The following is a 13,729-nucleotide window of genomic DNA, read 5'->3' as shown; positions in this document are numbered from 1 at the left end:
TGGTCCACTCACACTGACAGCGTCGTGAAGAAGGCGCAGCAGCGCCTCTTCAACCTCAGGAGGCTGAAGAAATTCGGCTTGTCACCAAAAGCACTCACAAACTTCTACAGATGCACAATCGAGAGCATCCTGGCGGGCTGTATCACCGCCTGGTACGGCAACTGCTCCGCCCTCAACCGTAAGGCTCTCCAGAGGGTAGTGAGGTCTGCACAACGCATCACCGGGGGCAAACTACCTGCCCTCCAGGACACCTACACCACCCGATGTTACAGGAAGGCCATAAAGATCATCAAGGACATCAACCACCCGAACCACTGCCTGTTCACCCCGCTATCATCCAGAAGGCGAGGTCAGTACAGGTGCATCAAAGCTGGGACCGAGAGACTGAAAAACAGCTTCTATCTCAAGGCCATCAGACTGTTAAACAGCCACCACTAACATTGAGTGGCTGCTGCCAACACACTGTCATTGACACTGACCCAACTCCAGCCACTTTAATAATGGGAAATGATGTAAATATATCACTAGCCACTTTAAACAATGCTACCTTATATAATGTTACTTACCCTACATTATTCATCTCATATGCATATGTATATACTGTACTCTAGATCATCGACTGCATTCTTATGTCACTAGCCACTTTAACTATGCCACTTTGTTTACTTTGTCTACATACTCATCTCATATGTATATACTGTACTCGATACCATCTACTGTATGCTGCTCTGTACCATCACTCATTCATATATCCTTATGTACATATTCCTTATCCCCTTACACTGTGTATAAGACAGTAGTTTTGGAATTGTTAGTTAGATTACTTGTTGGTTATCACTGCATTGTCGGAACTAGAAGCACAAGCATTTCGCTACACTCGCATTAACATCTGCTAACCATGTGTATGTGACAAATAACATTTGATTTGATTTGATTTGAACCTTATGTGTTTGACGGTAGGTTTAGGTTGTCTGTGAATTTCTTTTAGTTCTCACTGTTCCTTTTCACGGTTATGATTTGCATGAGATATGTTACGGGTCTTGTTTCCGTCCCCCCTAGACTGCAGGGCCAAAGGGGTTCGTAACTCCACTCTGTCATATGTGGAGCTACGGTTTTACTGAGCCACATAAAGGTAAAGGGAGGAAGTGGGGCGGCGGTGGCTGCTTATTGGAACACCTCGAGTACCACATGTGGTACACTCTGGAGCCCTGGTCGTTTAAGCTAACGCTAACGGCTAAGCAGCTGACGGAACATCCATAGGATCTTGGATAACACCCATGTATACAGTATGATGACGACAGCTGCAGGGTTTGGAAGATGTAAGCAGGATTCCGTGACTTGGCGTTCCTTTGGGAAAAGTTGTAATTAACTTTTTGAGGCATTTATCTGCTGCTAGTTTATTGAAAACTTTTGGGTGAATTAAAAGGGCTCGGCATGAAACCAATTTAGCATCTATTTTAGGATTCTATCAGTGGGATGGTGTCCATTTTTTGCGTGATGTGACATAGATGACAAGCCCTTGAAATAAATGTTAATGAAGCCAACAATAGCGCTTGAGGTGAAAACGTACCACAGGGTCGTATATTATTCCGACCTTAGTGGAATTTCATCTCCCATTCCTTATTTCCCATAGGCTCTCTCTCTTTCCCCATTTCTCTCCTCCAGGTCATATGGATTATCCTTGAAGCGATTCCATTCCTTTGTATCCGCCTGCTCTAGCCAGGCTTTTAGGAATCCATCATCGCAGATGAGTGTGTACATGACTGGGCCCTCATTTTAAACATTTTCCTCTCAAGCCCCGGCTCTCTCCATGCTTGAAATGGCCCTGATCTTTAATAGTGCTGTTAGTGGCATGGAGAAAAGTTCCATATTAGCAGAAGGGGTGTTGGTTGCCGGGCGCAATGCAGAGAAGGATTATGGGTACTTTATCCCTTCAAAAAGCAGCCTCCAGTCAGTGAAAACACAGCCCTCTTGGATTCCACAGGAGAAAAATATTCATGACTTGGACCAAGAATTAGGGAGTGCCTGCAACGCGTACAATTTAATGTTAAGGTGTGATCTCTGGTAGAGTTAAAACAATATTTAATCCCTTCAGAAGAACTAATTAAAAAGAGCCTGTATATGAGGCTGTATAAAGGAGTCTCTGTGAGAGGTCTGACGAGGGTTGTTTTTGTAGCCTGTTAGTTTGTACTAGTGTCTCCGAGCATGGCTCTTGTCTGGGGAGCCATCAGAGATGTGAGCGCATTTCAGTGTTTCAAGTCCACCTCAGAGAGCAGTATAAATGAGAACATATGCTTTACCTCCCTCTGTGCCCATCGCTGTAATAACTATTTCCTTGTGAAGAAAGCACCAATATATTTACCATTTGTATAGCAACAGGTTGTCAACAAACCCACAAGTATTAATTTCACTGATCTTTCTGAACACCAAGCTGTACTTCTGGCTGTGACCAATGTTCCCTCTAAGCTAGCCCCGAGATTGCTGCACATAAATATTAGCTCACAGAGAGAATCAAGAGATTGAACTTCATTCAACTTTCTAGAGCACCAAGCGGTTGATCGGGATCGACTAGTCAATCTCTAAGGCATTCCTAGTCGATCGCTAAACATTTCTGTAAAAAAATGATAAAGCCTTTTTTTGTCTCAGACGGTACTGTAGGTGCACCCGATTCAGGATTCTGCTGCCCTGTATGCCAGATAGGCGAACTGTTGTCAATTTGAACCATTTAATGTGTGAGGGTACAAATCAAGATGACTGTCTGCAGTAATGTAGCAGGCATAAAAGAAAGCTTGATACTGTGAGATTTCAGAATGTTTAAAACCATGACTAGAGAGACTGTCAACAAAATCAACAAAGAGCTGCTGTTTTTATGAGTGAGTTTAAGTTCTTACTCGGAGCTGTCAACACTTTGTATTGATCACTTTTATAAGCCATAAAAAGCGCATTCTTCCTATTTCCTTTCAGCTTCACAGAAAGCACTGCAGCAGTAACTAATGAGTAGGAAAGTGTATCTATAGGCTTGCATTCTTATTATTACTGGGTCTTTTTTCATATCAATCAAATCTATTTATAATGCCCTTTTTACATCAGCCGATGTCAAAGTGCTGTACAGAAACCCAGCCTAAAACCCCAAACAGCAAGTAATGTCGATGTAGAAGCACGGTGGCTAGGAGAAATGTCAAGATGTTCAAACATTCATAGATGACCAGCAGGATCAGATAATAATAATAATCACAGTGGTTGTAGAGGGTGCAACAGGTCAGCACCTCAGTAGTAAATGTCAGTTGGCTTTTCATAGCCGATCATTCAGAGGTAGAGACGGCAGGTGCAGTAGAAAGAGAATTGAAAACAGCAGGCCCAGGACAAGGTAGCACGTCCGGTGATCAGGTCAGGGTTCCATAGCCGCAGGCAGCATGACCAGGTGAACTGGGGACAGCAAGGAGTCCATCAGGCCAGGTAGTCCTGAAGCATGGTCCTAGGGCTCAGGTCCTCTAAGAGAAAAAGAGAGAGCGAAAGAGGGAGCATACTAAACTTCACACAGGACACCGGATAAGGCAGGAGAAAAACTCCAGATATAAGACTGACCCCAGCCCCCCGACACAAACTATTGCAGCATAAATACTGGAGGCTGAGACGGGAGGGGTCGGGAGACACACTGGCCCTGCCCAACGATACCCCCGGACAGGGCCAAACTTTGCCAAAGCACAGCCCCCACGCCACTAGAGGGATATCGTCAACCACCAACCTACTACCCTGAGACAAGGCCGGGTATAGCCCACGATGATCTTCCCCATGGCACGAACCCGAGGGGGACACCATCCTGGAGAGGAAGATCACGTCAATGACTCAACCCACTCAAGTGAAGCACCCCTCCTAGGGACGGCATGGAAGAGCACCAGTAAGCCAGTGACTCAGCCTCTGTAATAGGGTTTGAGGCAGAGAATCCCAGTGGAGAGAGGGGAGCCGGCCAGGCAGAGACGGCAAGGCCGGTTCGTCGCTCCAGTGCCTTTCCATTCACCTTCACACTCCTGGGCCAGACTACACTCAGTCATAGGACCTACTGAAGAGATGAGTCTTCAATAAAAACTTTAAGGTCGAGACCAAGTCTGCGTCTCTCACATGGATAGGCAGGCCATTCCATAAAAATTGAGCTCTATAGGAGAAAGCCCTGCCTTCAGCTGTTTGCTTAGAAATACTAGGGACAGTAAGGAGGCCTGTGTCTTGTGACTGTAGCATACGTGTAGGTATGTACGGCAGGACCAAATGCTTTGTGGGTTAGCAGGTAGACCTACCGTAATATTGAGGAATATTTCACTTTCTCTGTTCACAGGAGTAACAACATGTGCATGAGGCAGAAATATGCTGTTTGGCTCGAGTTTCGTCATCAGCTGGAAGACTGTGTCCCTTGTTTGTCAGTGTCAGTGGAGGAAAGGGAGAGCGGAGGAATGTTGAGAGGCAGACCGTCAGTCTGCTGCTCTCTCCTTCTGCTGAGACTGACCGTCAGATGCAGGCACCATCAGCACAGTAAAATAAAAAGCAAATTATTTAAATGTACGCTCACTCAGCTGTGCTTTACAAGTAATATAACAATGGATCTATTACCTGTATGATCATATAGGCTACCTCAAATTTTGAAATATGATTTTTTTTTAATGTCCTGAACAACAATGCATTGACAAAGCCAATGTGCAGTGATAATGTATTGGGCCTATAGCTTACTGAGTGGTAGATCTTGGGTTGCATTTTGACTCGTAGTGATCTTGACTCGGTTGGTGACCACTGTTCTAGAGTTTTCCCTGTTAACACTATTGACGTTTCTCTTTACTGTGGTAATTGTGATTGAATCAATGCAATATTATCCCATTTCAATGCAACATACCAAAACTAACTATGCGAGAGATTTTTGTTGTAGGCAGAACACATCGGAGTAGGATTCTATTGCATTGACATGCACTACTCAGCCAGTACTCTACACAGACCCGTGCAGCATAAACAATCAGCGCTGCAGTAGGCCTATATGCAAATAGACCATAGACCATCTGTGTCATTTACTTTGAACTGGACTGTGCTTACAGCATGAGTAGATGCGCTTGTTTTGAGATCAAAGCGAGAGCTTCATGTAGCCACGTCTGCACATCTTGTTCATATCCTTTGCTAGTTAGTGAGTTATTAGCCCAGTTATATATAATTTATAGTCAGCAATAGGGGAGTGATTGCTTCCTACAGGAGCACAAAATGTATACATTTCTAGACATCTTTAAAAAGTGAGTCAGGTTTTTTGTCTTAAAGTGTTGTATTTTAAGACAGGCTTGAATAAGCTAAGTAGCCAATAGGCAGAGGGTAGCATAATTTGTCTGATTCTCTCTAATAATGGCATGGAAATAATAATGCATTTTATTTTGTGAAGTAATTTATTGCATCAAACAACACCACATTTCCAGTCACCTCCTTCACTGAATGACAAGTGGATAAACAGGTTATAATGTCAAGCCCTGCATGTTTCAAAAGTCTCATGTAATGTAGGCCTACATTGAAGACCACACATTGGATGCTACTGTAGACTGAATGATAGAACAGCTACTGTATTTCCATGTTGAAATGTTATGGCTACATTATGATCAAATAGCCACAGTAGTCTACAAGGCCACTGTTAAAACTGTAACTTAAAGCGGGTACAGCCTCCGTGTTAACAGTAAACGCGCGCTGGAAGATGCACAGAATTGTCATAACGTTCAAGTTTGTGCTCAGCAGACCTGAAATATGCTCTGTGCCAAACATTTTTTGAGGAAACTTTGGTTGTGACCTCTGACTATTTCAGCGTTTTCCATCATTTGAATGTGTCCCCAGCTCAACTGTGTGTCACCAGTTGCTTCTGATGCATTTCACACATATAAGTCATACCATGGAGCTAAGCCAAATTCATTGTACCTGGTTATCCGGGAGGCATTTCTCTATGTCCCAGCCCATTGTTCTCTGAGTAATTCTCCCTGTCCGCTCCCTCTGTTTTCTTCTCCTGCCAGAGAAGCCTGTCAGTGGAGCAAGATAACACTTTAGTATAGAGTGACTGTGCTGAGAGATGAATGCTGCAGTCCTCTCTCCCTGTCTGGACCTTGTGTGGATCAGCTGGTAACTCCTATGCAATTTGAAACTCTGTATGCCCTACGACTGCTATATTCTACTTCACATGTTTGCACAGTGGCCTTGATTTACCGTCAGCATGAGATAGGTCTTGTTTTCCCATTATGCAGATGGAAGTATGGAAGTGCATTTCTAAGACAGCAGATGTTCACACAATGCATGCAGCACACACACACACACACAAGCACCCACATACTGTTCACACACATGCACTCTTATTACAAAGGACAAATACATATAGAACTCTTAAAGGAGTTAGTTCTGCCTCCTCTACTTTTCCAACTGCTTTTCCCTAGAGCTACGGTGAGATTCAAGCTCATTGTGGCCAGAATCTGTTGACCATGGCGAACAGAGTGGACTTATTAAACACAAGACGTTGGGCCTTCTCTTCTCTTTTTCCTCCCCTGATCTCTACAGTTGTGAGAGCCAGGAGCTTTAGCGGTGCTGAGGCCCCAGCCAAGCCAACGTGCTGAATGGGACGTGGAGCTTGACTTTGGGCAATGTGAAAGATTTGGGGCCGCTGCCTGCCTGCATCCCACTGGCTGCTCTATAATAAGACTGTACCATTCTGCGGGGAGGTGGATTTACTGGAGCACAACTCCCCCTAGGGCATTTTCATAGAAATTGGTTCCTCCACTATAGTCGCCCCAGCTCTCCCTCACTCTCTCTGTCCCTCTGTCTCTCTCTAAGCCTATGCTGCTGCCAGGTCCCCTTTTGTTCATTATAATACATTTCTTTAGCTCTTTTCTTTGTTTGGGTAAAAACTGAGCCCTGTCAAACATGTCAATTTTCAGCCATGTTGATCCCAGTCCAGAGAGTAGAGGAAATGAGAGAAGAGGAGGGGGAGAGAGGGGGGTGTCTTGTCAGAGCCAGAAGTTATTAACATAGTTACCTTATCGCGAAACACCCCCTTGACTCACAGCTCTCAGCTAAGATGGCCTCCTTAACATACAATTTCCCAGGGCCCAATGGAATGTCAAGAAGACGTGAACACATAGAGGCCTCGTGATTAGACCTGAGATCAAATACATGTGTATTTGAGTATCTGGTATTTAAAATACAGTATTTTCAAATACACAGCCCAAAACAAGTACTTGTATTTGAATGGTTATTTGTAAAAAAAAAAAAAAATAGTCTGCCAAATTGTATTTCAAATACACTGACAAAACACACTCATGCATTTAATCCAGGAATTTGAAAATAGTATTTGAAATAAGTATTTTACAATACTGTAATATACTTTCCAATTGTATTTCCAACTACATAAAAATATTCAACCACCCCACTGGGCACAGACATCAATTCAACATCTATTGCACGTTGGTTTAACTTAATTTCATTGAATGACATGGAAACAACATTGATTCAACCAGTGTGTGCCAAGTGGGACTTGTCTTTTCAAGTAAAATATATCTGAAAGGTTACTTTGAATGTACTGTATTTGAGATATTTGAAATAGTATTTGAACCAAGGTCTGCTCGTGATGTTTTGACAATTTTGCTGTGCCTGACAGTAAATAACGTCTCAGACTATTTACTGTGTCTCCGGTATTCATAGTAATTCAACCATTTTTTTTGTTTTACTTGTCAGCATGCTGCCCACCAGTTCTAGTTTGTATGGAAACGACCATGTCAAGAAGTATTATGCTGAGTTAGGGGTTCAGCTAAACTCTTTTTCTCTTGCAAAGGTAGCAACAGCCAAAGTAGCCAGTATGCTAGCAGAGCATAAATGCTCCAAAGACCCAGGCCTGGATAATATTCCTGCAAGGTTTCTTTGAAATTCTGCTGAGGAAATTGCCCCTTGTATTACACATCGTTAATCTCTCTCTTGAACAATGCATCTTTCCCATGGAAACAAGCTAAAGTTATACCTCTCTATAAGAAGGAGGGATAAAGTCTGACCATAGGAATTATATGCCTGTATCTATCCTCAGTATAACATCAAAGATCCTGAGTCCACATATTCACATAGGCAGGAGCTGCTTTCAGGAACTCAGCTGGCTGCCTGTTGATGCTAGGGTGTCCCAGATTAAAGTCTGATTTACACTAGTATTTATGGTTCTGTGTCCAGATATCTGACTGATTACTTTCTGCATGTTAGGGATGCACACAACCACAGCACCAGATCAGGTGTTGCTAATGTGTGCTTATACAGGTTCAGAAGTAATGCTGGGAAAGGTACTTACTTGTATACTGGAGCCTCAGAGTAGAATGAGTTACTTAACAATAAAGAACCAAACTGTTTGTCTTCTGTGCCCATATGAATGTACCCTGCGATGTAACTGCAATGATGATAGGTGTACTTCTTCTTTGGTTTTATGTTTTATTACCTCAGTGCCATACTGTGTTCGATCTTGCCTAGCCATCTTGTCTCAAGAGGACCACAATGGAAATAAGTCCCAGACTTTATTGTGTGTTATCCTCCATGATTTTACTCATGTGCACGTATGGCTTTTTCAAGATTTATGTGCGATTTTTATTTTTATTTATTTATTTTTTATTTTTTAAACGGCTGAAATAACAAACTAAAGTAAACTGAAATATCCCACTATATTAGACCATTGAATGCCAAGGGCATAAACTAAAGACTACCTGAGGTTCCTATACAGAGTCACCATAGTATGCTGTGACACCCTGGTATGCCGCATACTGGGTATCTCACAAATGATGGTTTCCATCGGTCCAAACCGCCACAGCTGTGAACACTGTGAATGAAGCCAATCCAAAAAATCTGAGAACAAATCGACTTCAAGGTAGACTTATTTTGGACCCCAGAGCACAAAATCCCCTCTCCACAACCATAAACTGAGGATGTAAAAGCTGATTGTAGTGTTACTATAAAGGCATTGTATTGTTTGTCATGTTGTTGGCTGAAATTGAGATCATTTCATATATAGTAAATCCATTGACCGATGATAAAGTGAAGCCTAATTCCAAACCCATGCAGTCTGTATTGGCTCAGTGTGCTTGTTGGAAGGTCGTTGAGAGTTTGCTAAAGGAGTAGGCGATATACAGCACAGTTAATTGCACATACAACACACAACCTTCTATGTACTGCCTTTGATAATTGGTCCTACTCATATCGCTCCCATGCAAAACTCTCTCTCTCTCCCCGACTCCCCAGCCTGTGAGTCCCCTGGCGAAGGGAGGAAGTAGGGCAGGTGGTGGAGAGGTGAGGTGAGCTTACTAGCTGTTATCAGGCCCAGCACACCGAGCAGGGGGTTCAGTTCCGTGGTGACAAGTGTGAGGGCACTGACTAGACAGCACGGCTTGAACAGGCCTTGGCCAGCAGCATGCACTGGGCTCCCAACGGACCATCACCGGGCCCTAACACTCAACGGTCACTCACTCACTCACACACACACACACACACACACACACACACACACACACACACACACACACACACACACACACACACACACACACACACACACACACACACACACACACACACTCCAGCCAACCTCCTCCGTCCTCCTCCTCCTCAAAGTGATTAGGAGCTATGCTGAGAGGATGCCCACAGTCCTCTGTTCTGGCTGGATCATTCTCTCCTAGGCTCCCCTCCATGACTTCCATCCAAGTAATATCTGCGGGGTGCCCACAAGATGAATGGCTCTGCAAATGCTGCATTAAAAAGTCATGAATGGGGATACCTTCAGGGGAGTTGGGAGCTCCTTGGCTTGAAATAGGTGGCCATTTTTTCTGATGAGTAATGATTTCAGCAGAGCAGGGGAGAGCGAGAGCAGTAGGAGGACCTCAGTAATGTGCCCTGTCACCAGGGCTGTTTTGAGTAGACTGAGGGCCCTGCTGTACTGTAATATGGCCTCCTTTCCTGTGGTGCTGGGTGCCAGTCAGAGAGGGCGTCTGGAGTTGGGTCAACGTGGTGACTCAGATGGATGTGAGTGACTTGTGTGGAGCCCAGGGTTATTGCATCAGGGAAATGTGAAAGTCAAATAAAGTTTTAGAGCTGCACACAGAGTAATGATGTCATCATTATGAGTCATTCAACCTCTTATGAATAACGGGTTTGCAGGTATGATACCTCCCTCCATGTACCAAATAAAATATATTTGCCATAGTTGTCGACTACAACTTTACCATGAAATGCTTGTTTATCAGCCTATCCCAACGAGGCAGAGTTGAAAAATAATAATACAACATTTAAATAGAAACACGGGGAGTAAAATGCACAAGAATGGAGCTACATCCAGGGAGTACCAGTATCAGATCAATGTGGAGCTACACACAGGGAGTACCAGTATCAGATCAATGTGGAGCTACATCCAGGGAATACCAGTATCAGATCAATGTGGAGCTACACACAGGGAGTACCAGTATCAGATCAATGTGGAGCTACACACAGGGAGTACCAGTATCAGATCAATGTGGAGCTACACACAGGGAGTACCAGTATCAGATCAATATGGAGCTACATACAGGGAGTACCAGTATCAGATCAATGTCGAGCTACACACAGGGAGTACCAGTATCAGATCAATGTGGAGCTACATACAGGGAGTACCAGTATCAGATCAATGTGGAGCTACACACAGGGAGTACCAGTATCAGATCAATGTGGAGCTACATACAGGGAGTACCAGTATCAGATCAATGTGGAGCTACACACAGGGAGTACCAGTATCAGATCAATGTGGAGCTACACACAGGGAGTACCAGTATCAGATCAGTGTGGAGCTACACACAGGGAGTACCAGTATCAGATCAATGTGGAGCTACATACAGGGAGTACCAGTATCAGATCAATGTGGAGCTACACACAGGGAGTACCAGTATCAGATCAATGTGGAGCTACATACACGGAGTACCAGTATCAGATCCATGTGTAGAGGTACCAGGTATTTCAGGTAGATATGTACATGAAGGCAGGGTAAAAGTGACAGAACTTTTAAGATGTCGCCCTCTTTACCACATCCCTACACCAAGTCACCTATTTTATGAGGCAGACGAGCGATCATTCTCATTGACTCTGACCGCTCTTACGTGTGTTGTTCCTGAGAGGCTGGCCACTGTATAAGAAGAAATGTGCCTCCGGCTGAGGCATTGACCACATATGGTGATCCACTGAACATTGACAACATGTGATCGAGGGTGATAGGGCACAAAGGCATTCTTTCAATGAGTCGCTGTCTGTTTAATCTCTCAAGCCCCGATATACCCAGGGCCAGCCCACAGGAAAAAACAGTGTTTGTATACCACATTGTATATTTCGTGATTTATTGAACCACTCAGCACCTAATCAGCGACACACCACTGAGTAATAAAAACGAGTATATTCAGCCAAACAAGCGTTTGATAACTTTATTTAGAGCACTTTGAAGCCAGGCTCTTAGCCGGCTCTCTGCAGTGGCTAAATGAAATGTGCGTTAGGTTAATGCTGAAGCACCAAAAATATCTAGCGCATTTGAGCGAGTAAGCCGGAGGCGTCATGGGGGCTGTGGAGCATATGCATTGTTTTCCCTGTGCTGGGTCTACCAGTGGAAGGGAGTCGTATGTCCTCTTGATCACCCAACGGCCCCCACGAGCTCCATCCCTCTTTAAATCCCCTGACGCCTCTGTTTAATTCCCCTCAACCCGGGGCTGTCCAGCATCCTCCAATAAATTAACCCTGCGACCCCCACTGCATAGCATGCCCTGACAGTCTGGCCACTGGCCAGGGTCCAAGCCACAAGCCCCACATACACAGCTGACGGAGCCTAGTGCAACTCAGACCCTGTCGTACAGCAAACAACCTGACAGCTAGGTGAGCTTGGGAGAAATTGACTCTAGTTATAGTCTTTGTCTCATTGTGGTTTAGATGGTTTTGTGTGTTTGATTCTGTTTCTATTATGTGTTATGTCCTAGTAATTCTGATGGGGTTTCCTATCTCACTAGGTTTTTTACTCAAGATATTTTCTGCCTGTGGCTGCTGTCTGGTGGTGTATCTGGTTCTAGTTATCTGACAGTGTCTTTGTTCTCTCTCTCTCTCTCTCTCTCTCTCTCTCTCTCCAGTGCTGCTGAGCCTGCTGACGGCCGGCGCCCAGACAGAAATGAAGAGAGTCGTCGGAGACAACACCACCCTGCCGTGCCACCATCAGTTCTGGCAATCCAATGTGCAGTTGCTTGACATCGAGTGGCTACTGCAGAAGCCCAACTCCAAGCAGAGAGTGGTGAGGAAGCTGCTCTCTCTCTCGTGTCTCTTTCGTTGTCATTTTCTCTCTTTCTTTCCTTCTTTCTCTCTCTTCTCTCTCCTTTTCTATACCCCCCCCCTCTCACCCTCAATCTCTTTGTTGCAACCAATCTGATTTATTTTAATAGCTTTTTCAAAGGCACACTAATACAACACAATGTTCCTCCAATTTGTTTTCTTCCCATCTCATTTCTTCCTACAGTCTACTCTTACTCTTGCACAGTTTGTTACGTTACAGCCTTATTCTAAAATGGATTAAAACGTTTTTTCCCCTCATCAATCTACACACAATAACTCATAATGACAAAGCGAAAAAAAAAAAAAAGGTTTTAAGAAATGTTTGCAAATGTAAAAAATAAATATCACATTTACATAAGTGTTTAGACCCTTTACTCAGTACTTTGTTGAAGCACCTTTGACAGCGATTACAGCCTCAAGTCTTCTTGGGTATGACACTGCAAGCTTGGCACACCTGTATTTGGGAAGTTTCTCCCATTATTCTCTGCAGATCCTCTCAAGCTCTGTCAGGATGGATGGCGAGCGTTGCTGCACAAGTATTTTCAGGTCTCTCCAGAGATGTTCGATCGGTCGGGTTCAAGTCCAGGCTTTGGCTAGGCCGCTCAAGGACATTCAGAGACTTGTCCCAAAGTCACTCTTGAGTTGTCTTAGCTCTGTTCTTAGGGTCATTGTACTGTTGGAAGGTGAATCTTCACCCCAGTATAAGGTCCTTAGTGCTCTAGAGCATGTTTTCATCAAGGATCTCTCTGTACTTTGCTCCGTTCATCTTTCACTCCATCCTGACTAGTCTCCCAGTCCCTGCTGCTGAAAAAAATCCCCACAGTATGATGTTGCCACCACCATGCTTCACCGTAGGGATGGTATAGGCCAGGGAATGAGCGGTGCCTGGTTTCCTCCAGACGTGACGCTTGGCATTCAGGCCAAAGAGTTCAATCTTGGTTTCATTAGACCAGAGAATCTTGTTTCTCGTGGTCTGAATGTCCTTTAGGTGCCTTTTGGCAAACTCCAAGCGGGCTGTCATGTGCCTTTTACAGAGGAGTGGCTTCCATCTGGCCACTCTACCATAAAGGCCTGATTGGTGGAGTGTTGCAGAGATGGTTGTCATTCTGGAAGGTTCTGCCATCTCCACAGAGGAACTCTGGAGCTCTGTTAGAGTGACCATCAGGTTCTTGGTCACATCCCTGACCAAGGTCCTTCTCTCCCGATTGCTCAGTTTGGCCAGGCAGGCAGCTCTATGAAGAGCCTTGGTGGTTCCAAACATCTTCCATTTCAGAATGATGGAGGCCACTGTGTTCTTGGGGACCTTCATTGCTACATACATTTTTTGGTACCCTCCCCCAGATCTGTGCCTAGAAACAAACCTGTCTCGGAGCTCTACGGACAA

At 44.4% G+C, this 13,729-nt stretch overlaps 1 protein-coding gene across 1 annotated transcript in view; it reads left to right on the top strand.

The window, feature by feature from the left end:
- The window catches only part of clmpb (CXADR like membrane protein b), a 95,673-nt gene that overhangs the window by 68,163 nt on the left and 13,781 nt on the right, over nucleotides 1–13,729 (top strand). The window contains 1 exon segment of the mRNA XM_029681279.2: nucleotides 12,150–12,307. Within this exon segment, the coding sequence (XP_029537139.2) occupies nucleotides 12,150–12,307 (158 nt within the window).

This window comes from Oncorhynchus nerka, linkage group LG14 (genome assembly GCF_034236695.1).
Source record: "Oncorhynchus nerka isolate Pitt River linkage group LG14, Oner_Uvic_2.0, whole genome shotgun sequence".
Lineage (NCBI taxonomy): Eukaryota > Metazoa > Chordata > Actinopteri > Salmoniformes > Salmonidae > Oncorhynchus > Oncorhynchus nerka.
Note: the sequence above shows the minus strand (reverse complement) of the source record. Positions and strands in the feature narration are given on the sequence as shown.